Genomic DNA, 27,351 nt, shown 5'->3' with positions numbered 1-27,351 from the left:
GCAAGGAAAAAAACACCAATGACATCACTAGAAGTGTCTTGACTCCAATGTACAACAAGCCAGTTTTTCTCATCACTAAAAGGTATTTGTAAGACAGTTGTAGTTGAGAAGTAAAAGCCACTCATACTGATGTCTCTCCAGTTCAGCAGACTTCCTGCAAGCTAGCGTTGGCCAGTTACTAGGCATTTCTGAGAGGACAGGAGACCATAGAACAGAGATTCCAAAACTCTGTTGAACAGTAAGACCTATAGAAGTGGCCCAGAGGCCCAATCTGTTAGATTAAAATTTGTAGAGAATGCACATTCTCACCCCTAGGTAATCAAGGAAGTTGATTTAGGTTGAAATTTGGTGATCATTTTTTGCTGGCCTAAATAAACTTACATCTATTACAGAATGTATGTTATAAATTAAGGGGGGCATGATCAACTGCTAGACCTTACAGTGGGGCATGGGAACATTTTCTCAGTACACCGAAGAGTACCCAAAAAAGCTTTCTTTGGACGACATGCTACACAGAAAGCTAATTTGTACCTACAGGTTAAAAAGTTAGCTCCTAAACTCACCCAGTTGAGAGTGGTCTACAAAATTGCTGTACTACTAGATGTGTGCAACACCACAGATAACTAAAAGGATTATAACCACAAGGACCCCAAATTCTTAGGGGTTTTACTGGGCCCACTGTTAGCAATAGCATTACATGGCATAGAGGAACAAGTTCATGGCTAATATATAACTATGGAAAATGTATAGACATTCACTCACAGTACTTGTAAATATATTAAGTCATTTAATAAAAGGTAAATGCTTCGTTCATAGCGAATGAACCCTGCTCATGAAAGGCCTTGTTGTATGTCTTTTTCTATATTTACATTAATATACAGTATATTGCATTTCTCTACAGTTACTTTAGCCACAGAATTGTGAAAGTCCTTTTATGATTTATATGTATTACTTTTCTTGCACAAAACTGTTAGTTTCATTTAAACTCAGGTTTTTTAAAAATGTAATGATCTTACCTAAATGGGTGAGTCCTACATTTCCAGCCTGAAAAAAAAAACACAGCAGACAGTTAGTTTTTCTCAGTGTAATGGGTTCATGTACTTTACAGTGACGCACATTGTATGGTCTGTGCTTAGTAGAAAACCAAAATTGCTTCAAGTAACTTTTAAGTTTATTGGCACGGTTTTTCCATAGCTAAATAAACATATATTACCATCCAATAGTCCAAAAGCTTAAACGATAAAGGAGTAAAAGCCAAGGTTGTGCCAACAAATCCAGCAGTCAAACACCCTACAATTAATTAAGCAACTTTTCCTGTGGGTGCTACAGATTCTGCATAAAAATAATATCCTGTTGGTTCAAAGATAATTTTATAACAAATTTAAAGCGATCACAGAAAATAGGCTCTGACAAAGTTTTTAGACACTGATGTTAAAATACTGATGGTTTTTGTATGAAGGAACAGGTTGAATCAAAAGATATAAATGACACTGAACTGTATAGAGATTGGTACATGTAGTATATCTTAGGCAAATGTCACATTTAAAGCAACAATGACAAGGCAAGGCAATATTGAATTTTTATGTAATGCAAAAGCGCTACCCCAAGCAGCTGATGTTCTGTGGATGGCATATTGTTTTGTTGAAATTTGTCTTTTCTGACCTATGGCAGCCTAAAATTTCAGCCCCAATTCTTCACTGAACATTGGAAGTTGAGTTACTGCTCATTATTCTCTGTGGAAGCAACCTGACTTCCAGGGCTCCATGAAGAGTTGGTGCTGTATTTTCAGTTGATGTAGGCCTGAAAATACAGCAGCAGGAAAAGTCATCATGTCTACGTATTACTTTTATATTTGGCAAATGACTCACTTATGTCTCAAGGCACATGAGTGTAATATGCCAATGAAAATCCTGTTTTGCAGTGAAGTTTTAGCAACCTATTTCCTTGACAGGAACGCAATCAGTTGCAGTTCCTTTGCATGGGATGTTATTAAGGGAGTTATTTATGAAAGTTCAAGTTGTGTTTTCCCACAAAATTTCGAGGTTATTTTTTTTGGTCAAAACCATTTTTGGGTTAAAAAAAACTAGAATTTTTTGAGATTTATTATACCCCAACCCAGGAAAACCGAAAAAATACCGTATAAAACCTGTCGAGGTAACATAGGAGTCAATGGCAGAGGTTCCTTGAACCATTTGAAGATGTTAATAGCCTTCAGGATGTTCGAGTTTTTTTCAGAGGGATTTGCCCAAAAACTTGGTCATGTCGAGTTTTAGGGTTTCGCAACTCGAACTCGCTGATTCAAGTTTTTTCCATTCAAGTTTTTTCAAAGTTTTTTAAAAGGAGAAAGAAAGGCTAAAATTAAGTAAGCTTTATCAGAAAGGTCTATATAAATACACCAGGAAAGTAATGCTGTAATCCTCTGTCGAAAGAAACACCACATTTCTTTCCTTCTATTGTGTACACATGAGCTTCTGTATCAGACTTCCTGTTTTCAGCATAAGCGTCCATGGCTAGGGCATGAGCATGCTCAGCTTGCTCCTCTCCCTCTCCCTCCTCCCCTCCCTGCTGTAATCTGATCCCAGAGCTATGAGTGAGCAGGAAGTGATGCAACACCAAGCTAATATGGCAGCTGCTATTCTAAACAAACAGAGAGAGCTTATAGAGCTGTTTACTAAGGTTTGGTAAAGCATTCTGCAGAATAAATATAGTGTTATAGCTTGCACTATTGTGGCTAATCTATTGGCAATAAACTGCTTTGGTTGCTTTCCTTCTCCTTTAAATAAGAAACCATTTGAGTTGTGAGTTCATTAAAGTTCATTCAAGTTCATTCGAGGTATAAAAAAACTCTAACATTCGACCTTTGATAAATAACCCCCCAAATTAACATTTCCTCATACAGTCCCTACCTAAAGGTTAATCACATAACTTTTTATCACTGATAGAATGCCAAGGCCATGAATATATAATGGTGATAGTCAGGGGCGCTGCACCAATGAAGCAAGTTGAGCAACTCACCTCAGGTGGCAGCGCCAACTCACCTCAGGTGCCGTTCCTGGAAACAATTGGAGCCAATTTCTGATTTTTAACCTGGAAATTCAGCTCCCCCCTCCCGGCACAGGAAAGGTAAATGCTACGGGGAAAGGGGCGTCTGCCTCAGGCATCCTGGTATAGAATTGCCCCTGATGATTTCTCAAGTTCTAACTATCAGCATTATACCTTTGGGATGCAGGCAAAGGGTAGTCTTCTCTGCTATATTCATTGTAACATTGAAGGGTACATTAAACTTTAACTTACATTTTAGTATGATTCAGATGAAGTTAACACAATAGGCTTACAAATAACCTTTTTTGTGTCTTACTTATTTCACAGTGTTAGAAAATGAAATATATAATGTAATCTAATACTTAGGGACACTGACCACACACAATAAAAGCAGACTGGCTGTTACAGGTGTTACTCTAGTTTGTATGCGAAACTGCGTTCATACTGAGGATCTTAAGAACACTTATGTGGAGCAGCTATTTTGCATCTGTATTGCTGCATATGAGCAGGTTGCAGTGGACACAAGTTAAGGGGTTGCCACAAATACGCTGAGATTCTGGGAGAAAACAAAAGCAACTTGTGTCCAAAAATTGCAATTTGCACAATGCTCTGCATTTGCATGCAGCTTAATGAATCTAGAAAAAAAAGAGCAATCAATATTAAAACATGAAAGTTTTAAAATCAAAAAGTTTTTATTAAAAAATTGAAAACAGAGACAAACCATAAATTATGTTATAATGGCTTTGTCCACAAAGTATTGAAAGTTAACTGTAATTCGAACTTCCTAATGTGGATGAGCTATAGCCAACGCTGTTCACATGAGGCCCGGAGAGAAGTCAAATAGGGTGATTAAGGGTCGAATGCTTCTTTACTGCCCTAGTAATTTCTGGAAGACAAACCTAAGGGTCAGTTAGGATGTGAGCTGCATTGATACATTATGGGGCCAATTCATCAAGAGTCGAATATCGAGGGTTAATTAACCCTCGATATTCGACTGGGAACTAAAATCGTTCGACTTCGAATATCGAAGTCGAACGATTTTGCGCAAATCCTGCGATCGATCGAAGGATTTTTCGTTCGATCGAACGATTAAATCCTTCGAATCGAACGATTCGAAGGATTTTAATCCAACGATCGAAGGAAAATCCTTCGATCAAAAAATCACAGGCAAGCCTATGGGGACCTTCCCCATAGGCTAACATTGACTTTGGTAGGTTTTATCTACCGAAGTAGGTGGTCAAAGTATTTTTTAAAGAGACAGTACTTCGATTATCGAATGGTCGAATAGTCGAACGATTTTTACTTCGAAACGTTCGAATCGTTCGAATTCGATCGAATTTAACCAATTCGATGGTCGAAGTACCCAAAAAATACTTCGAAATTCGAAGTTTTTTTAATTCGAATCCTTCACTCGAGCTTCATGAATCGGCCCCTATGTGTTGTTCCAGATCTTCTTGGAATTATAGCACAATGACTGTTATCAAGATGGTTATTTAGTTATGGAGTAGGGGGCCTTTACCAATTTAAGGGAGGCCTGAACCCAAATCCTCCGAAAACCAGAGAACCCCAGAAAGAAAGGGACCTGTTGAATCACTGCATAGTTAGATGCTGGGAGTTGCAGTACAGCAACCTCTGAATAGCTCCGGGATCCAGCACCCTTCTTTTTACCACTCCTTACCTATTTCTATATCAATACTAAGACAGAACTTCAATTTCATTTCCAAAAAGGCCTGTAAAGCCTCAGTTTTTTTTAAGAGCAGGCCTGTGTCTATTTTTGTTAAACAGGGGAACAAGGCATTCAGTTATAGAGGAAAGAAGACTGTACTCTGTGGAGAGCCAGTGAATGTTGATAGCAGTTGGGGAGTAATAAAGAATGTCACAAAAGCATTTAGGCAGGAAAATTAGAATCAGGTGTAAGTCTAATACTGGAGAATCTGGTCTGGATTCTATTACCTCGACTTCGTTTATCATTGGGTCTTTCTTCAGTTTTCCCATCCAACTGCAAGGAGAGTTTAAGATAAAACCCAGAGATTTTTCTCCCTACACCAGTAACAGAATCCAGCCATAACTGTCAGAATTTTCCTCCAGTCTGTCAAGCTAACGCCAACACATCCTAACCCTGACACTTGTAACAATCGCTGCTCTCCTCCTTTGTATTTACACATGAGCGTAGCAATGGGCTAATCTTTCCCTAACATTAAGGTCCTATCATCTGCTAACCCTTAAAAATTCTGTGCTGCAGCAAAGTCATTACACAGCAAATGGATGGAATTCCGGCTTTGTGGTAGACAAAACATACATTTAAACAGAGTGAGGGAAATGTCATTGTTTAACCCCTGAAATACCACTGGGCTGCACTGTTCAGGGGCAGTAATCTCAAAAATAAGAGAAAGCTACCGCTCCGACATTGAATTCTAATGTACCATTTAACTCTAAAGATGCTGTCTTTGCAGTTATATCTCTTAAATAGGGAAGTGACACATACACTTTTATATGTGGATATTACTTGGCATAATGCTACCAATACACAGGTTACAGGAATAAGCCATGATTTCCATTAACTCTCTAGTCTTTGCTATAACACTGACTAGGGTTCACATCAAAGGTGAAATATTTGTGACTGTGCAGAGCCTTCCTAGAGGCAGTTGTTTGGACCTTGTTTGCCCCCCCCCCTCTCTCTCTCTCTCTCTCTCTCTCTCTCTATATAGTGAATTAAGTACCCCTATTGTAAAATATAAGGATTTTATAAGTTACCAAGGAGTTCCATGACCACATAAAAACATATTGCTTTTATACAGGTCATGGAACTCCAAGGTGACTTCTAATATCCTCATATTGTGCAATAGGGGGTACTTTATTTATTATATAATCTACAGTCTGGTCATTTCCCTATGGGACCAGACTGTAAATTATATCCTTATAGACGTCAGAATGCGCCGTTTATAACAGGGGCCCCCAGGCCGCCGAATTTTGACGCAGCACGTCGGAAACGGACGCCGGTGTGCCCAAAACGGACGGCGGCGACCAAAATTTCAACGCCGACCCCCCCACAAAATGTAGATTAGAATGCATAATGTACCCCCTACTAGAAATTTATAAAGATATCAGAAGTCACCTCGGAGTTATGTGACCTGTATAAAAGCACTCGGCCTGCGGCCTTGTGCTTTTATATGATCACATAACTCCTCGGTGACTTATAATATCTTTATAAATTACAGTAGGGGTACATTATCCACTATATAATACACAAGTCTCAGTGAGTCATGTGACAGAAATGACATCACTAAGCTCCGATTATAACCAATGACATCACTAAGCACAGTTTATAAGGATAACATTTACAGGATATTCATGGCTTTTGTCTATTATATATACATAATATGTATTTCTATGTTTACATCCACTCAGGGCCCAACTAGCTGTGGTCCATCAACCCGCTAAGGATAGCCCTGTGTCTGTGTATGCAAGTACAGGTATGGGATCTGTTATCCAGAACCCCATTATCCAGAAAGCTCGGAATTACGGGAAGGCCATCTCTCCTAGATTTCATTTTAAATCAATTTTTTTAAAAATGATTTCCCTTTTCCCCTGTAATAATTAAACAGTACCTTGTACTTGTTCCCAACTAGGCTATAATTAATGCTTACTGAAAGCAAAACAATCCTATTGGGTTTAATTCATGTTTAAATTAATTTTAATGGACTAAAGGTATGGAAATCCTAATTACAGAAAGATCCCTTATCCGGATAACCCAAGGTCCCAAGCATCCTGGACATCAGGTCCCATACTTATGCTGAGGGAACATAATTGGCACTCATGAGTTTACCAAAAGCATCACCAACCACTCATTTTATTATGAGACAATTGATTTATATAATTGTTTTTAGAATTGATTTACTAAAGGATCATTTAAAAAGGTTCGGGCATGGCAGTTACTGTACCGCTGCTAAAGCCCAATGTATATTTCTATCTCTATTCAAATTCATAGAAGTCAATGAGCAGAGCATTGATCAGCAGGCAGTTAGGTATTGGTTGGACATAGTCACTTACTTGCTCAGCCGCAGTCTCACACGCTGCCACCAGCGCCGCCGCTACTACAAGGCAAAGTGACGGGAGAACCATCACGAGTCCAGTCAGTTCCTACAAACTAGGGTTCCGCACGGAAAAATTCGCTCACTACACGCACAAAAGTGCCCTTAACTTCCCTACACAGGTCAGTCTGGCAGATTTCTCTGTTACTGTCGTTTCTTCCTCTCTTTTGCGCTCTCTCTCTCCGGTTTAGGTCCCTAAGGACCAGTCTTGGTGAAACAGGAGCAAACGATTGAATGGAGGGGGGGGTTCCTTTAGCTCTTTAGTTCGGATTTAAGGAAAAACGAGTGCCGTGTTAGCGAAACATGCTCTCGGCACCGAAGGAAAAGAAAGTGGAAATCTTCAGTAGGAAGATTTCTTGTCAATGGGTTAGTGTGAAGTAGAACTGCGCTAGCCCTTTAAGATAAAAGACAGGCAGCTACTTTTGTAAACCTGCTGCTTTTCTTCTGACAGGATCTCTTTAGCCCAATTCAATTAAAAAGGTTGTTTATAAAGAAGTCTAAACGGGAGTATGGGATTAGCCGTGATTAGGGAGAAGCAGGAACTAAAAGTGAATTGGTAAAAAAAAAGCAAAAGGAAGCAAAGCCTGTAGCAGGGAGGAGAGAGAGAGGGAAAGAGAGTCGCCTGTGACTCCCCTCTGCTCAGAGAGCTATCTGCTTTCCCTGGGAAGCCTCACACTCATCTAATACTGGCCTGACGCTCAGTCACCTCCTACTCACACGTCAGCATCCTCCTCCCTCTATCCTGCCCGAAGTAAGGGAGAGAAGGGGCACAGGGGCTTCCATTATAGAAACCGGCAATTAGAACTCACATAGACTCTGAGTACAGAGTATCTTTACACTAAGACTAAGCCATTTTTATGACTTAACATTTGGGGTTCCAATCAGTTTCAGTGGAGCTTATAAACACTATGCTACTTTATCAACTTGAGCCATCATTCAATGGGTGGTTCACCTTTAAAGGGATACTGTCATGGGAAAAAAATAATTTTTCAAAATGAATCAGTTAATAGTGCTGCTCCAGCAGAATTCTGCACTGAAATCCATTTCTCAAAAGAGAAAACAGATTTTTTTATATTCCATTTTGAAATCTGACATGGGGCTAAACATATTGTCAATTTCCCAGCTGCCCCAAATCAACAAAAATCCACATATTTGCAAGGGCAGATACATACATTATTGACGTGCAAGGACCTCAGACAATATCCAACAAGTAATAGCATCTCCTGCAGTTCCCAACTAACAGGAACCAAGACCTCAATGAAGATAAGGAGAATTTTCTACAGGAACCAAGACCTCAATGAAGATAAGGAGAATTTTCTACAGGAACCAAGACCTCAATGAAGATGAGGAGAATTGTCTACAGGAACCAAGACCTCAATGAAGATGAGGAGAATTTTCTACAGGAACCAAGACCTCAATAAAGATGAGGAGAATTTTCTACATTGCCCAGTCCAGTAATACACATTAACGATGACTTTTCATTTCCCTTATTAAATAAACAGTGTAGTATCTATAACACAAAATGTATGTACCATGCATAGAAACTTGTGATAAATGTTTGACAAACCACCAGGTGCAGGTTTATTTGGGTCAAAGGGCTAAAATCCATGTGTACCCCTTTCCACTGTTGATATTACTATTCATAACCCACTGGTCCTGTGATGTACCCACTAGGGTTGGCATCTTAAAGTCAACTCCGAGCAGGGGGTTTGGCAGGTGACCATGTGCGGAGCAGGTAAAATGGCAAATGGTAATGATTCATTGGCAGTTTGGTGACATCAGGGGCATGGCTATGATACAGCAGTTGGCTAATGACTGCATCGTTCATATCAGAGACCTGTCCGGATTTCCTGACAGCCCTCCCGAAAGTCTGGCTGTCTTAGGACAGGTGGCAACCCTAGTATTCGCTGATACCCTACCCTGGGTTATGGTTGGGCACTCATCTTTACTGGCCAACCTTTTTCTATAACAACTCAAACTGCACTTTGTGTGTTATGGTGAAATGAGCAGGATTGTTCTTAGAATATTTGTATGGTGTTTTTTAAAACTATATTACAGTGTACTGTGCAAATTATTCATTCTACCATATAAAATATCTTGAATCAATAAATTGTTTTATTTTAATAATAGTGTGCAGGCAGCTATCTCAATTCATTATGCATGATCCCGTGGTTTCAGAAAGAGCCAGTACAACACAATGCAAGTTCTTTAATGCAGCTGTTGCCTCACCTATTCATCCCTTATCGCCCAGTCTTGAAGGACTCAGCTTTTGCTAATATCTCTCCTGCTTGGTTGCTATTCATTTTGATCTATATAATTATGAAACCTTCTCCAAGCGTCATTTAACCTGATTTTTTGAGGGATAAGGGTTGATCTGGGATGTCAGGATTATTGCCTCTAACTGTTTATTATTATAATATTTAATATTATTATTGTGTTTACTCATAATATTTTTGGGGATAAATTTCCTATTGTCTCTCACTGTATATAGTGTATTTGGAGTATCACTACTCTCTGTCTCTCACTGTGTGAGATTCTGTAGGATTCTTGTAATATGGCAAATTGTAACAGTTCAGAATCTGCTCCTGGATTACTGAGCTGCCAAACTGAAAAGCCAGAGACAGAAACATTAAACTTGAGACTTCAATTTTGGAAAAATGGTAAAAAAAAATAGAACATTGAAAGTAATTGAAACAAGTCTTTATTTCTAGTGAACAATCTGAAAACAACTGACCTGAAAACGTGTTTGGAAAATCCCTTTAAAGGAGAACTAAAGCTTAACTAAAGAAGAGGGGTAGAAATGCACATTATGTTTTGGGCTTCTGTTCCAGGCCATGGCAACCACAGCTCTTAGCAGTTGAGATCTATGCCTCCAAAGATGCCCCTTTAGCTCCCCATCTTCTTTTCGGCCAATTCAGTTAATACTGAATAAATATAATTTAAATGTCATAATATGTCTTGATTAGCATATAATTCAGATCATTAATACATGACAGCTCAGAAACCAGCAAAATTAGCATCAGAATTTAATAATCACCCGTGTAGCATTAGATCATATGACAGGCAGAATAAATGTGGTTTCTCAATGGCTGCTCAAAGCACGCTGAGTATGTGCTTGTCAGAGAAACTTTTAACAAAATCCAAGATGAGAAACTCCCGTGACTACTTTGAAGGCCTTCATAATTAATACTATAGAGATGCTGAACCTTCAGGCTTTAGAAATAAGTTCAGTATATAAAATATGGCATTTCTACCCAAATTCACTTTTAGGGTTTAGTTCTCTTTTAAAGTGAATTGGAGGCAGCTTGGACAGTTTTGCCCGTTTCTTCACTTGCTAAACTACAGGATGGTTTCTTTATCAACATGTGCTAAAAGCTCAAAGCAGAACAGTGGTAGCATAGAAACATGGAGGTGCTATCAGTTCAGACAGTTGAATTCTTCAGGGAGAGATGTTATTATGTTACCTGCCTATTGCTCTGTTGATTGGCCGCTAGGGGGATGGGGGCAGTGATACATCCACCCAACTTGCTTCCTTGGGGTATATTTATCAAAGAGTGAAGTTAGAGATCACCACAATCCACTTTCATCCATTTATAAATACACGTTTAAACCATAGAAATTAATGGAGAGTGACAGAATTTCACACTAGTGGACTGTGGTGATCTCTAACTTCACATTTTGATGAATATGCCCCCATGTGTGTAAACAGTGCATTTCACTACAGCACATAGATTCTTTCGTTGCAAAAATAGTGTGCAAGTGTGACTACTGACAGGACAGGAGGATTCTGGAGTTACTGCCACCTCAAAAGTGCACTGTGCTCATAAATGAGCCCTCTGATCTTTCTATGAGTTACCTGACCTGGAGCAAACTGCACTTTTTATTTATTTACCACCAAATTTACCTATATTGAATCCATGTATTGGCAGAGAACACAGCAGACTGGGCACAAGTTTAGACTGTTTGGATTTGAGGGTTTCTCAGTCTTTGGGTTATGGGTTATTAATGGGAGGTCACTGTTCCCTGTGTTAGTCACCCAGAGCACCAAGTTAATACATCACTTATTCTCTACTGTGCTAGTTTTTTGCTGTACTTGATCCTTGTGATTCATTCTAAGAAACAGAGCCGGTTGAAGAGGAATACAGTATGACTTCTATTGACATGCTCATAAATTCCTTTCTTTTAATGTATTCAGTGGGCAATTTTTGTGTTTAGTTTCCTGCGTTTAAATTATTTATAGTCAGTAAAATTCTTCATGAGCTGGCAGTCTTTCCAGATCAGCTGTGAAATGATGTTAACAATGAAATACTAAACATGTTAATCCATCCACTAACTTTCTTTATTTAAATATTGAAAGACTGACTGTATAATTATATGCCATTGTCTTCTATTATAAAACATTTCAGGAGATGTTGGGCTTGATTTAATTAGGTGTGCTTATTTTTCTCATGTGGCATCTTAAGATAAATTTAAAAAATTAATTAATTTTGTGAGGAATTATTTTGCAGCAGTAAATGAAAAGTACCGCACATATTTGTTCAGCTTCAAATTGTCCTTTCCCTCATTGCATATATTTATAGTAGACATCACACAGGGCATTTTTAGCCCAGCATATTTCTGTTAGCTGTAAAGCAGCTGTGATTGCTTCCCTTGAGAGGGGATATGGCAATGGAAAATGCCTGGCAGTGATAGTTTGAGTACTTTTCATCCTGGAAATACTCAGGTTATTTTTTTTCTGGTTGACACCTACACTGTCTGTTGTTCCTCATTCAAAGGAACATGCTCCACACGAGACCATCACTGCACTCTTCCAGTGACTGAAATAAGTTGGTCTAAAATTATTTCTGTCGGGCATTATGTGGGGGACTGCATAAGGCCATAATGGCATATAAAGTGACAGAACCATTCTTCTGAGATAGGGACAGATCATCTGTGTACAGAATGCTGCTGTGCTTGTTTACAATAAAAGAGAAAGAGATAAACTATTATAAAACAAGTTTTGACTTTTAACAAACTTCTCCCTTTAGACGCTCAGAAAACTTTGCCATTTTCCACTTGAAGCAAGTCTCTCACCCATCCTTATGGCAGAAACACCACTGAATGACTGAATAATTAAAAGTTAAAAATGTATTATTTGTCTATGAAAATAGCTTACCATATCTGAAAACTTAGGGTTAAATTTACAAGAAGATAAAATATGCAACGGTATATAAATCAGTTAATATGTTTCAGTAGCTAAAGATTCATATGAAGGAAACAGGAATGGAATTCCCTATTCAGAAGAAAGTGGTTTCCCATAGTAGAATTGATAGTAGCACTGGTTGTAGCAGCAGACAGTAGTTTACCAGCTATTACTGAGGTAAAATACCTAGCAGCCTGCAAGTGTGTTTTACGATGAAAATCTTTGCACGTTTAATGCAGAAGTGCTTTTCTGCATTAAATGTGTAAAGGGTTTCACCTTGCTTGTAGCAGCTCTGTGTGCCATTAAATTCTTTTACTCTAGGCATTTTGAGGTTGCTGAACCGGGCTAATTGCATTTAGAGAGTATATGGGTGTTCAAGTGGCTACTTGCATTTCTACTATACAGCAGATTTAAAGCATTAACTTACGCTTGCACCAGTAGGAACGATTTCCTCTTTCCTTGCTACCACAGAGGCTTTGGGGGAAATTCACTAAGCGGCGAAAATACGTTAGCGACGCCTTCGCCGCACTTAGCCAGGCGAATTTTCGCCAGGGCGCCGCTAATTCACTAAAATCCAAAGTTGCGCTCAGGGAGGCGAACGGTAGGCGAACGAACGCCATAGTTTTTTGGGACTTAGAAAAAATTTAGACTATTTTTGAAGCAATCCCTATCTACTCTATTGCCTGGTCTGAGGTGGCGAAGGCAAGCCTGGCACAAGAGGTAACGTTCAGTAAAATGCACAAGTTAGTGAATTAGTGTAATTAGTCCCATTTGCCATAGCGCAACTCCGCCTGGCGTAAGGGTGCGAAGTAGCGCTAGAGTAGGTCTACTTCGCTAGCGAATTTACGTCAGCGCCCGTTAGTGAATTGGCGAAGTTACGAAATGACGTCACACTGGCGAATTTGCGCCAGCATTAGTCACTTCGCCCTTTAGTGAATCTGCCCCTTTGTGTGCTCTCTCTCTGCCTGCCTGTTCAATACACTGTGGAAACAATCCAAGATGGCTGGGCACAACATAGGGCAGCAGGCATGAGGAGGGCAGCAGGAGTGGCAGCAATGATGGCAAGGGGAATTGGATGGGTAAGAAATTAAATTTAAAAAAAAAAACCTTGTGACAGATTGGGCCCCAAATCAGGTCGATGCCCATTGGCCCTATTATTAAAGCGGCCCTAGCATTAGCGTGTAAATCTTTAGGCACAAGTCTGATGCATCCTGTTATGGGAACCCTGGAATTGCCATGTGTCAGTAGGCACACGTTCATACATTTCTCAGTGCAGACTGGACAGGTGTAATGTTGACAGTGCAACAATATGAAAGGGTTCATTGGTAAATAAAGGATCATGTTTGGGCACAAGTATCAATATGCAGATTTTCCAAATTTTTGTGAGGCTACAGTAATGGCTGTGTTAATAAATTACCTGTTTAACATATGTATATTTTGCAAGTTGTATCCTTATTACCCCCACACTTCTTCATATGATAGATTTATGTTTTTCTAGAACTGGATCTGGACCATATTTCCTGCTCTTCAATTTTAAAGTATCAGTAACTTCACAAAAGGAAATGGCTTAAATGCATTTTTCTCAATATCATCTGTACTTTTGAAAATATTAATTTTTCTTAGGAATTTTGGCCCAAGTCACAAAAACATATTATTCATTCATATTATTCATTTCATGCATTGCAACAGACCAGGTGGATCTTTGTTTTGTCAACAAATTAAAGATGTCTGCAGGCACCACAACTTATAACAAACACACCACAATGAAAAACCAGGGCTAGTATGTCAGTCCAAGTTAATAATATTTTCTGTTCAGTGATTATGCTGTATCATAATCACTGAACAGAAAATCAGATCAGGACCAGATCAGAGTACTGACAATAGGAGGGCTAACCTCAGACAGAGTGACTGGCACTGACACGCCACACTTTCTTGATTAGCCAGGCCCCCCTGCTTTCGGAGAGCTGCTGACTTCGGGAAGGCAAGGTGGGAGCACAAGGGGAGGTATCTTCTGTCCATCACTTCCCCTTATTGGTCACTGAGTTTAAATCCCGGTTGAGCTGCTCAGGGATTGGATAGCTGAGGTTTGAACTTCTCCTCCAGCTCATCCAATCACCATGCAGCTTTACCAGGACTTGAAAATCTGTGGCCAATAAGGGAAGAAAATGCTGTCACTGGAAGAAGATGCAGCCACCTGTGCTCCCCTCCTCCCTTCTGTAGTTGGCAGCTCACTTACAGTGGTGGGCCACACTATTGAAGTTAGTGTAACATGGTAGGGCCCCCCTAAAGGTACGTTTTTTTACATGGACGTTTAAGGGTTACCAATTTTCTTTCCTGGCTACCAATTTTCTTATAACGTGTGGGGGGGCCCTGGCCACCAATATTTTTTAATGGGGGGCCCTGACCACAAATGTTTTTTTCAATGGGGGGGTCCTGACCACCAATATTTTTTTATTCACATGTGGGAACCATAGCCACCAATGGTTTTTTTTTTTTTAGTGTGGGGTGGGGGTGGACCTGTAGGTGGGGCTTGTGGTGGGCACAGCCCAGGGGGCCCAGGACGTTTTTTCATATGGGGCCAGGTCAGGTAGCATGTAAGCCAGCACTGGGTCAAGGATTGGGAAGCTGGAACTGGACCAGGCAGAGGGGGAAGCTGGCACTGTATCATGCAACTAGGAAGCCAACACTGTGTCAGGTAGCAAGGAAAGCTGGCATTAGAGTAAGGTGTTGGATGGAAGCCATCACTGGTTTAGCAGACTTAGGGAAGATGACACTGCATCATGCTGGAGGGAAGCCAGGACCGGAGCACAGGCTGGAGGGGAGCAGCACTGAAAATACAGACTGAAAAGCTGGCACTGGAACAACACACTGTAGGGAAGCTTGCACTGTCAAGATAAAGGGAAGCTGGCAATTTAATAACTGGTTGGAGGAGAGCTGGCACTGGAACAACAGGGTGGAGGAGAGCGGGCACTCCAGTGCAACAGGCAGGAGGAGAGCTGGCAGTGGAACAAAAGGGTAGAAAGCTGGCATGGTTCAGGAGCAGAGTGAACCATAGAGGAACAACAGGCACTGGAACAACAGGCTGTGGGGAAGCTGGCACTGATACAACAGTCTGAAGGAAAGTTGGCACTGAAACAACAGGTTGGAAGGATGCTGGCAAGGGTGAAAGAGCTGGCACTTGAACAACAGGTTAGAAAGCTGGCATGGTTCAGGAGCAGAGTGACCCATACTGGAACAACAGGCTCTGTGGAAGCTGGCACTGGTACAACAGGCCGGAGGGAAGCTGGCACTAGTACAACAGGCCAGAGGGAAGCTGGCACTGGAACAGACTAGAAAGCTGGCATGGTTTAGGAGCAGAGTGGCCTATATCAGCAGGCAATGAGTGTACATCTTTAATGATTAGATACATGCCACCTGATTTTGATGATGTTTTATTAGCTTGCATTGCACTGCTTCAGTAGGGTCCATGACCACCATGGGACCAATTTTAGTGAGAGCTAAGGAGGAAGGTGGACTGGAAAACAGGTAAGACATGTGCTTGGCAAAGAGGTACACTTTATTATGGCACAGACAGGGTTAACAAAGCAAGGCAGAAGGTGTGCAATACAAGACATGGTTATCAGGCAGGTAAAAAAAGGCTAGATATACTTGAAATCAACTCCACTCTAAAGCATAGCAGGGTCTAACAGTCTCAGGTGCATATTAAAGGCTAAAAGCATAGAGCTACGTAAAGATAAATGTATGTACTAATAAGGAGTAATGTACCCTGTACTATGTAAGGAGAGCCAAAGTCACCTTAGAGTTCATTGACCAATATAAAATGCTTTGTGTCTAACATACACCCAACATAGGTCTTTTAGTAGGGATAGATGTTTGGCACAATGTAAGTGAATCAAAACTGAAAAAAGTATTTTGATAACCCAGATAGGTTAAAATTGATGCAGAATTGTAACTGTGCTTATTGGCCTGTGTATGGGACTAGCTGACAGGTCTGCCATTGGGCAGGTTTAATTTTCCCATTGACACATTGATGCAGTCCTGTCCCTGATGGCCTGCATTGGAAGCAATTACAACCATTGGCCCAAGGACTAAATGATCAGATCACCCTGATACCGCCTACCTCAAGGTAAATAGTGAAATACTATATATGCTCATTTGGGGACTTCTTTACATGTATGGTCAATTTTAGAGCATGTGGGAGATATGAGGCTGGACATTTTGTGGTTTAATATAATAGTAAAATATATGATTTTGTTATGGATATCTTACTGTTAGAGGCTTACACAAAGTATTTACCTCCCTTGGCTTTTTACCTATTTTGTTACATTCCAACCTGTAATTTAAATGTTTCTTATCTTATTTTATGTGATGGATCTGCACAAAAAAATCTAAGTTGGTGAAGTGAATTGAGAAAAATATATCTAAAAAAGAATTAAAAACCTGAAAATTGGCATGTGCATATGTATGCCATAAAGCCCCTAAAAAATCCTGGTGCAACCAATTACCTTCAAAAGTCACATAATTAGTGAAATGAATTCCAACTGTGTGCAATCTAAGTGTCAAATGATCTGTCAGTATAAACACACCTTTTCTGACATGGTACCACAACACTGGTACACAATAAACCTGCCAAGAGAGGGCAGCCCAACAAAACTCACAGACTGTGCAAGGAGGACATTAATTAGAGAGGCAGCACAGAGACCAAAGGTAACCCTGAAGGAGTTGCAGAGTTCCACAGCAGAGACTGGAGTATCTATCCATAGGACCACAATAAGCCGTACACTCCCTAGAGCTGGGCTTTATGGAAGAGTGGCCAGAAAAAAGCCATTACTTAAAGAGAAAAATAAGAAGGCATGTTTTGAGTTTGCCAAAAGGCATGTGGATGACTCCCCAAATGTATGGAGGAGCTCTGCTCAGATGAGACTAAAATTTAACTTTTCAGCCACCAAGAAAAACCCAACACATCCCATCACCCCAAGAACACCATCGCCACAGTAAAAACATAGTGGTGGCAGCATTATGTTGTGGGAATGTTTTTCAGCAGTAGGGACTGGGAAACTGGTCCGAGTCGAGGGAATGATGGTGCTAAATACAGGGATATTCGTGAGCAAAACCTATGCCAGTTTGCCTGTGATTTGAGACTGGAACGGAGGTTCACCTTCCAGCAGGACAATGACCCGAAGCATACTGCTAAAGCAACACTCGAGTGGTTTAAGGGGAAACATTTAAATGTGTTGGAATGGCCTAGTTAAAGTCCAGACCTCAATCCAATTGAGAATCTGTGGTCAGACTTAAGATTGCTGATCACAAGAGAAAACCTTCAAACATGAAGGAGCTGGAACAGTTTTGCCTTAAGGAATGGGCAAAAATCTCAGTGGCAAGATGTGGCAAGCTCATAGAGACTTGTCCAAAGTGACAGCTGTAATTGTTGCAAAAGGTGGATCTACAAAGTACTGACTTTAGGGGGGGTGATCAGTTATGCATGTTGAAGATTTCTGTTATTTTGTCCTATTTGTTGTTTGCATCACAATAAATAAAAAAACATCTTCAAAGTTGTAGGCATGTTCTGTAAATGAAATGGTGCAAACTCTCAAACAATCCATTTTAATTCCAGGTTGTGAGGCAACAAAATATGAAAAATGCCAAGTGAGGTGAAGACTTTTGCAAGGCACTGTATGACACATAATGGCCCATTTATGAACTGCACATGCAGTTATAGCTGTAATTGCACAAATATACATACTCCATACATAATTTATTAATAGTATTTGTGTCTAAAGCCACTCCTTGCAATTCCCCTATGGCAGAAGCCCCAGTGGGCCTCTGGGCCTCCAGTCTGACGTTGCTTCTGCTATGCAGGATACAGAGGTGGACAAGCAGTATGGGAGTACTAAAAGAGAAGAAAGTGTGTGGCTCTCTGCCATGTAATGTTTTCAATGTATCCAATTTCTCCAGTGACCTTATTGGCATATGGCACATGGCATGTCTAATGTTTAATGTAATAGTTTTTCTTTCTGCAGTGATCTTCCTTGCATGTCTGGATGTAGTTAATATGTTCATAAATCATTTCTACAGATTGTTACTAGCATGTATGGGTAATTATGGCTAAAGGGTGTGGCAAAGAACAGTACATTTTTGCGGGGTTACAGGCTTCATTTCAACTTAGGCCACATATTTTGTTGAGAGAGCCCTGCTAATCTATGTACATAGTAAGGGTCAGGGCACACTGGCAGATTCGGGGAGAATAGTCGCCAGGCTGACTATAGTCTTCCGGGTGACTAATCTCCCCGATCTGCCTTCCGCCAGCTAAAATGAAAATCGCCTGGGGGCAGGCACTCGGAGCACTTCGTTTTACAAAGTCGCCCGAAGTTTTCTCTTGATTGCCTGCCCCCAGGCAATTTTCACTTTAGCCGGGGGAAAGCAGATCGGGGCGATTAGTCGCCCCGAAAAAAAGGAGATTTTTTGACTGGCGACTAATCTGCCCAAATCTGCCGTGTGCCCTGACCCTAAGGAGAAGGTGCTGCAAATTTGAGGTTGTATGTGCACAAATTTTGTAAAAACAAACCTTTAATATCATAAAATATTTTTTACTAGGTGTGCATAAAGACATATTTACCAATTTTAAAATCTACAGACTCTCCCCTAACTAAACATATATAACATTGTGTGGCTACCAAGTGGCTTTTGCAACACAAAATCTGCACTTATGTTTTTTCATGTCTTTTTGCAATACAACTGTAAAATTGTAATAATCGTGTCTTAGAAGCCACATAACATTGGTACCCAGCCAAAATGTGACATTATTTTATGATGTTAAGTGTCAACCCTACATTGTTTAAACAATTTGTCTTTTTAATCAAGAGTTATGAGGAGGTAAATGCTGAAAACAACATTTCTGGAGATTTTGTGAAAACCACAAGTTTAGCAAATATTTGTGGTTTGTTAGCTTTGGGTACAAACCCATGTTTACACATTTTGAATTGTGCAGGATCTCTGTTTTCCAAATATATGTAACAATATGGAGTTTCCTTAGGGTCTGGTGCATTTCGTACATTGTAAGTGAATAAATGTAAAAAATTACAATACAAATCTACAATTTTTATTTTGGGGATTCTAGGAGCCACATACTTTAGGTATGCTATGTCAGTTATTTGTTTACTTAGGAGAGATGTGCAATTCATATTTAGCACATTTTGTATTTGTACTTAAGAGTTAGGTATGCTATATATATAAATATGCTATAAAATACAATTTTTAAAGTGATTTTTGGAAATTTTGTAAAAACCACTAAATTTTGAAAAAAAAATGAGGTTTGTTTTATGTATAAATGAATGTACGGTTGCCTTTCAAAATATATAGTTGGTGGGGTTACCTTACTGTGGTTTTTCTGATATTTAAAATGCAGACAGGTGTGCTCATTTACTAATACTGGGCAAATTTGCAGCACTGTAGAAACCCATAGCAAATAGTAAATACTGGAGAAATTCACAGCAACACTTTGTGGTGGAGAAAACTTTTGGATATAACATTCTATGTTTTCTGAATGTAAGAAACAAGTAGTTGGAATTGCATTGATAGTGCTATGTGTTGTAAAGGCATTAAACATGAACCTGGCACTGCATGTATGCTGTGTTGTGTTTTGGGGACATTAAATATAAAGCTGCCACTACATTTACAGTGCTATATACCGGGTTTGTTAACATAGTATGTTTCATGGTTGCAACTCATAAAGAAATGTTGCTTCAAAGGATTCTTGCATGAAATTTATTCAATAACCCTCACAGTTTGGGATGTTTAGTATGTAACTTTCCTGCTGTCAACACCATTGATGCATTTGATGGGTTCCATTATTGCAGGTTTGCTGCTTTCTAGGACACCAAAAAACAAATATTTTTCATGATTCAAATAATAAGCAAAAAAGTATGTTCAGCACAAGCCCCATTCACTAAACGTGAAAGTGTGTATTTGGCATGAGTACTATATTTCTGGTGCAGGTACAGGTGTGAAACGTGTTTTCTCTATAATAATAAAACAATACCTTGTACTTTATAGTAACTAAGTTAGCCTAAATCCATATTGGTGGCAAAACAAACCTATTGGGTTTATTTAATGTTTAAATGTTTTTAACAGATAGTATGGTGATCCAGATTACTGTAATTCTATTGAGGTAATCTAAACATATGGTTTTCATACAGAGATCAAATCATGCAATGACAGATATAAGTATTGTTAATGGTTTTTACTGGCCCATCGTTTTACAGTTTTAAAACTACAAGCTGACCACAATTTAGGTGTGTTTAAGTAACATTTTAAGACTTCTTACCATGTCTAGATCCTGATCAAATTATCTTTGAATGCCAGTATGTATTTTGTCCAAATTAACCTTGGTATTATCTCATTATTTAGAAGTAGCAGGGTATTTTACCGTGTCTTTTGCACATTCACTAGTATTTTCATAAATTAGGTCAAATTCTGATCACCTCTTACCTCATTCATTAAGGACATATCTTCAGGGACATTAAAAAGTTAAGGTCATGTTCCTTCAGGTACTTAATGTTCCTAATGTGAGTTCTGCAGTCTGTGCTCAGAAGACAGGTTTGGAAATTTATCTTGGCACACATGCTACATATAGCTGAGTTCCAGTATTCCAATATTGTTAAATGCAGTAAATTAAAATGTTTTTTCGTTATTCATTACTATTCATAATGAATTTGCAAAATCAGACACATTCATTTAACATTGGCTGGTAGTCAGTGGCATAAATAAATGTTAGTGGGCCCCACAGCAAAATAATTTGAGGGGCCCCCAAACTCTCCAGAGGATGTCCTGTTTTACCAATATATATTAAAATGACTCATTAATTAGGGCCTCATGGGCCCCCCTATACCTCCTAGGCCCCTGCAGCCGCAGGGTCTGCTTCCTCTGTAGTTATGCCCCTGGCTGGTATTTTACTTTCTATTAAAGGACAAGGAAAGTCTAAAATAGAATAAGGCTAGAAATGCTGTATTTTGCATACTCAATATAAACATGAACTTACTGCACCACAAGCCTAATCAAACAAATAATTTATGCTTTCAAAGTTGGCCAGAGGGGGTCACCATCTTGTAACTTTGTTACACATCTTTGCCTGACCCTGACCCTGCACATGCTCAGTGTGGTCTGGGCTGCTTAGGGATCGTCATAAACAAAACTGCTTGAATTTTGCATGGCTGGTAAGTAAGGCGGGGGCTTCCCCTGCTGTTCATAAGTATGATTGTTTCCCTGCTCAGCAGTTAGGGACCATCTGACAATTCCTATCCACATCAGTAAATGAAGGGAGAATTTCACTGCATACAGTCAGGTTTCTTATAAAAACTGTACACATTTTTTAATTAAAGTATATTGGAGATAGGTTTCTTTTCCATTAAAGAAAGTAAAAGTGGGATTTTATTTTTTTGCCTTTCCTTGTCCTTTAAGGATTTCATTCTAGTTCTGAAAAAATACAATTAATTGTTCCCATATCACAATATGTAACAACAGTTCTATAAAAAATGCTAGAAACTAGAATTCTAATAACATATGCTCAAATGCTTGTTTAATATGTTGAGTATGTTTAATGAGAATAGTACAAATTTATAGAATCTTAAAATTACATGTAGGCATATTACTAAACCAAAACTGTTGTGATGTTACACATTCATATTACAATCTTTTTTCTATTTACAGATTGTTCATACTGCTGTCCCTCTGGCAACACTTGCTGCTATCTATACAAAACAGCTGCAAAAGGTACAAAGCAGGATCCTGATACACCGTCCTAAGGTGTCTATTAAGTTTACAGACTCAATGTTCATGAAAGTTAAGTAGATTTTAACTAACCTATTAGTTAGACATTTCAATTGACTTTCACTCCCATATATAATAAACATCACTAATTTTGCCCAGGAGCAGTATCAACCAATAAGATGTTTGCTTTTAAACAGATGATCAGTAAATGCTACCTGCTGAATACTTGCTGTAGGTTACTGCACCTGGACAAACTTTGTGCCTTTTATTATATAACCCCAAAAAACATTATTATATAAACCCCAAAAACAATCTGCTAAAAAAAGAAATAGATACTGTACTCATAGGCTGATTCTCATTTAGGCTTCGAGAGGCTAAGCCTCCCCAAACCTGTTTGCCTAAAGAATTAAAAGAAAAGTTAAAAGAAAAAAAAAGAAAATCTTCTGTCTCACCAATGTATCTATTCGCGTTTGTCTGGGGGGAGGGGCGGAGGGTGCTGCTGACTAGTGTCTTTAGAAAAAAAATCCCTATCTGGTGACTCTAGTGATGTCATTGTGAGATTTTGCATTGAAAATCCTGTGAGATTTCGGATGGGAAAGTTTATGAGCCAAGCACAGTTAGGGAATAGGTGAGACTGAGCTTTACCTAGGATGGTTATTTTTGCTGGGGATCAGGTCCAAGAGAGAAAGCAGCTACTAATCCTTCACCTGCTTGTCTGGTATGTGCAATTTACATTGCATTTCAACTCATCCTGGATAAGTGGTTTTGGGTGTTATTGCAAGGGGTTATTGACACAAAGCAGAATGGTCAGTGGTAGTTCCATTGAACTATTCAGGTTGGTGTTAGCTAAAACTGAAAAAAGTGTGAAGGTGTGATGCAGTCGATGGTGCCATTCTGACCAGATGACACTTAGTTCAATGGAACCATTGTGATTGGACATTGGTGACTGTTTCCTTAAGGGGTTAAAGGCCTTGTATCCTCAGCTTCCTACCAAATAAAAATGCCATTCCTTTTTTACTGGAGTGCTGCCTTCATTTGTATCACAGCTTAGACTTCAGCATACATGCCTTTAATGTATTTCCCCATTCCTCTAGGTCAGCTAGCAGATCAGTTAGGCTACTTTCCCTTCCCTTTATTACTTATCTCTATTCAGGCCCACTCCTGTTAATCTTTCATTCAAACTACTGCCTGGTTGCTAGAGTAAATTGGATCATAGAAAACAGATTCAAATTTATCAGGGCATCCTTGTGCCAGATATGGTAATTATTTACATTACATTAAGACATTTTTAGGGTTATTTAATAAAAGGCACCTAGTCTGCTAGGTGCAGTAACCCATAGCAACTAATCAACAGGTAGCATTTACTGGTCACCTGTTTAAAAGCATCTTATTGATTGCTATTTGTTACTGATCCTGGACAAACTTTGTGTCTTTACTACATATGGGAGTATGTGCAAAAAGCTACAAAACAAAATTCCTCCCCTTATAATAGATCAAGGGATTGTTTGTTCATATATTATAATATATTCAAACTAGCTAACAGGTCAAGTTGTCCTTGGTCTGGCCACTCCACTGGTCAGTTTCATTCATTAATAATTCAGTATTCATTTTTATAGGGACTAGGTTTTACCTGTAAGGTTAAATCTACCACGCATGTTACAGATATGGGCTGTTACAACATAAAAAAACAGATATATTTATATATTATTACATATTGCAGTTTTTATATCACTATGTGCATTTTTATTTATTTGCCCTGGCAAATTTGGGAAAATATGGGACAGGTGGCTGGCTGACCCACAAATGGACATAGTGTGAAAAGGTCTTAAGAACCTATAAAGTGTACAGCTCAGTTATGATACATGTACTGGTACCAGGGGATTGCTCATCAATGTCTTTCTATTATCTCTTTCTATTCTACTGTCTACTTACTCTTAATAAATGTTAAAACTCAATAAAGAAAATCTTAAAAAAAAAAATGCATATCAAATTCTCTTAAAAAATGCCGTGTGTAAAAGCCCTAAAACTAAAATGAGTGATCACACCCTAATTGCTACAATGCTTTATAATAAAAACTGTTTAGGTTAACAGCCACTTTCTTTCTTGCTGTTAGAAATATTTTACTGTCAGGAGAATGTTAGATTGAATTTGTATGTATTACTTACTTATGTACTTACAGGCTAAAAAAGCAGCATGAGCTAAAAAAGGATAAGTACGTTTTATTATCTGTTGTTTTAAGTGAGGGATATATAGTTGATTGCTGTGGTTTGGTGGGGCTAAAGGGTTATAACAAGTTTAAGTTTACTGAAGATGCCTTACTTTGCATTTAGATTTTCTTCATTTTGAGGTGGGTGGGGTTTGATTAGTTGCAATTGAACAGATGGTATAAATAGAAACCCTGGGACTATTGTGTAGGTCGATCTTATCAATAGCCACTCGTTGCGCTTTAATAGGAATCTTAAAGTGGAGTTAAAAAACACCAGAGTTTAAAACAGAAGTTAATCAATGTAAAACATTGTTTCTAGAAATCATAACTTTTTTCTGTTCTGTGCACTTTTGGGATAATAAATGCTAAAAGATTAAGGGTCTGACTCAGAGGAAAATCTGCCATACTGTATGTGTGCAAATTTGCAACAGGGATTGCAAAGTGCTTACCTTAAAAGCTTGAGTAAGATCTAGAGCAGAAAATTGCAACACTGTGGAAAAATGACAATCTTGAGAGGAGTCTCTTACTCACTAAATAAGACCTAGCCCTCCTGAGGTAGGAGAGCTGCTGCAGGACGATGAAGCAGTCTATTGAGCAACAGTAAGAATCTTCAGTGTGGGGAAATGAACAAGGAGTCTGATCCAGGTTTTGTGCTTCCAAATAAATTTGCCAGATTGTGTGAGGATGATGGAAGTGTAAACTCAGGAATAGCAGTTCTAAATGGGGCTGATTTTTAATAGCTCGGAGACCATCCTCTCTAGTAATGTTGGGGAAGAGAGCAGGGATAGGGTTATAAAGGATACAAATAAAGTATTAGGAAAGCAGAGAGTGTAATCTGTTATCTGGATCGCCACAACGAAACAGTTTGCTGTCTCCCTGGTGCCAGAGTTGGGCATGAGGTTGTTGGCATAGACAAATTATTGAGTGGGGTTGGGCATGACCCAGTTGTCCTGGTACATATAGATATCTGTATAAATACCAACATTAATGGGAAATGGAGGACTTTAAAGAGTAAGTTCAGGGATCTAGGACCTACAGTTAAGGAAAGCTCTTCCAATATAATTTTTCTGGATGATGGCAAGAACTTTAAAGAGTTAATTGTGTGTCTAAGGTCTTGGTGTAGAAAAATAGGGTTTGGGTTATAGCTATGATAGACTGCACCTCAATGGATAGGGGGGTGTGTTGTGCTAGTGAGCAACATCCAGATTGGTTGCACTGGGGAGCAACACAAGTATGAAAAATGTTCCTAGGAGGTACAAAATAAGTGCTCTGATTGGCCATTTGGTAGCCACTGTGTGGACTGACAGCCTACAGGAGTCACTGTTGTTTTTTGTGAAAAATAAAGTTATCTCCAAGCCAGGAATTAAAAAATAAGCACCTACTTTGAGGCCACTTGGAGCAACATTAAAAAGGGTTGGTGAGCAACATGTCGCTCATGAGCCACTGGTTGGGGATCACTTTGCTAAGGGAAAGAATGGCTAAAAGACTAGAGGAGTGTTCAAAAAAGGCAAGGGGGTTGTGAGTTAGAGCATCATGGTGATGCTGGTGTAGATAGGGCTGTAAGATAAGATACCAAAAGGGTACAGTGAGGAGTGAGGGAACATATAGTATACCCATGAAGCAGATCCTGCTGTGACAAAGAGATCTGTTTAACAGTAACTATATATCTAAAGGTCCCCATAGATGCAAAGATTTTTCTTGCCAAAGCGAGAGTTTTTGGGCAGACAAGACATAACGTGCAATAGGAGGGATGGGGTTAGAGCAAGTCATAGAACAGGTCGGACAGTGCAGTACAGACTCAGGAACCAGAAGCATAGTCAAGGACGCAGGCTGGGTCAAACCAAACAGTAAAAGCAGAACAAAGTCAGGATCCGGAAGAATGGTCAGTAACAGGCTAATGCCAGTACAGGCAGGGAATCAGCGGAAGTCAGGAACAGGCAAGGGTCAAGAACAAAGAAACCAGACTAGAAGTGCACCTAGGAACTATGTACAATAACCTACGCTGGGTGATGTGAATAGGAACGTGGTACCTTTAAATATTTTAAATTCATGCCAAGTGCAATGACGTAACGCGGCATGCTGAATGTAAAAGATGCAGGCACATAGATGCCATTGTCAAACCCGCGTGAGTCAAACCCAGAAGTGGCGGTGCGTCAGCTGTGCGTAGGAGTATTAGAAATACTTTTGCTGCTGTATAGATCCCTGGTAAGGCCTCACCTTGAGTATGCAATTCGGTTTTGGGTCATTTGTAAGAACGATATTAATGAGCTAGAAAGAGTACAGAAAGATGCAACTACTGCAACGTAATAAGGCAGTACGGTATTTTTTTTTAATTGAAAATTTTTATTCAATTTTAATTGCCAGAAAAAAGAATATTGTCAACATATGGAACGAAGGAATAACTTGCTAGAGAGAACATACAAAACTAATCGAATTGTATCATTAATCAGGAGCATAACATATTATCCATACATCTCTATCCATTAATGCTAGAATGAGACATCTCTTGTCTCAGTATTCCAGATTTAGCACACTGTGCTGCATTGTTTCTTTGGGGGGTGAGGTTAGGTGTAGGGGACGATAGTCGGAGAGAGAAAAAGAAAAAAAAGGGGAGAAAGAGGAAAATTATCAGGTTCTAGTTATACTAAATGATGGAACATCTTGCATTCAGCAAATGGTACCTCTGGTCTGCAGGTCATCCAAGTACTGGGCCCACGGATGCCACTCCAGCTCCCCTTAATAGCTTCTGTGGCAGTACGGTATTAAAAAAAAACAAAAACATGCAGCTAAACTGGTAGAAGGAATGGGAATATTAAACTGTGAGGTAAGACTATTGAGATGCTTGCAAGGGGACTTGATTAGTTTTTACTAGAGTAACCACTTATTGACTACATAGTACCGAACCTTATTAACAGTCAGGGATCATCAGTTAATAGAGCCCGATTTATCATACTGTGTAATGTATGGCACCAAAATGGTTAGTGAAGGGTGCTGGGACTGTGGGGAGTTGCTGGGAGCAGAGGGAACTCTGGCACTGGTTATGTGTGGGGGGGAAGAATTGGTTA

General features: G+C 39.3%; 1 protein-coding gene across 1 annotated transcript in view; it reads right to left on the bottom strand.

Annotated features, from left to right (window-relative positions):
- adamts3.L (ADAM metallopeptidase with thrombospondin type 1 motif 3 L homeolog) overlaps positions 1–7,848 on the bottom strand; it is a 114,244-nt gene extending 106,396 nt beyond the window's left edge. The window contains exons 1-2 of the mRNA XM_041591049.1: positions 7,093–7,848; positions 1,017–1,044 (exon numbers count right to left, since the gene is read on the bottom strand). Coding sequence (XP_041446983.1) covers positions 1,017–1,044; positions 7,093–7,164 — 100 coding nt within the window. The 5' untranslated portion in view covers positions 7,165–7,848. The remainder of the gene's footprint in view (positions 1–1,016; positions 1,045–7,092) is intronic.
- Positions 7,849–27,351: the final 19,503 nt, after the last annotated feature.

The sequence above is a fragment of the Xenopus laevis genome, chromosome 1L (genome assembly GCF_017654675.1).
Source record: "Xenopus laevis strain J_2021 chromosome 1L, Xenopus_laevis_v10.1, whole genome shotgun sequence".
In the NCBI taxonomy this organism is placed as follows: Eukaryota; Metazoa; Chordata; class Amphibia; order Anura; family Pipidae; genus Xenopus; species Xenopus laevis.
Note: the sequence above shows the minus strand (reverse complement) of the source record. Positions and strands in the feature narration are given on the sequence as shown.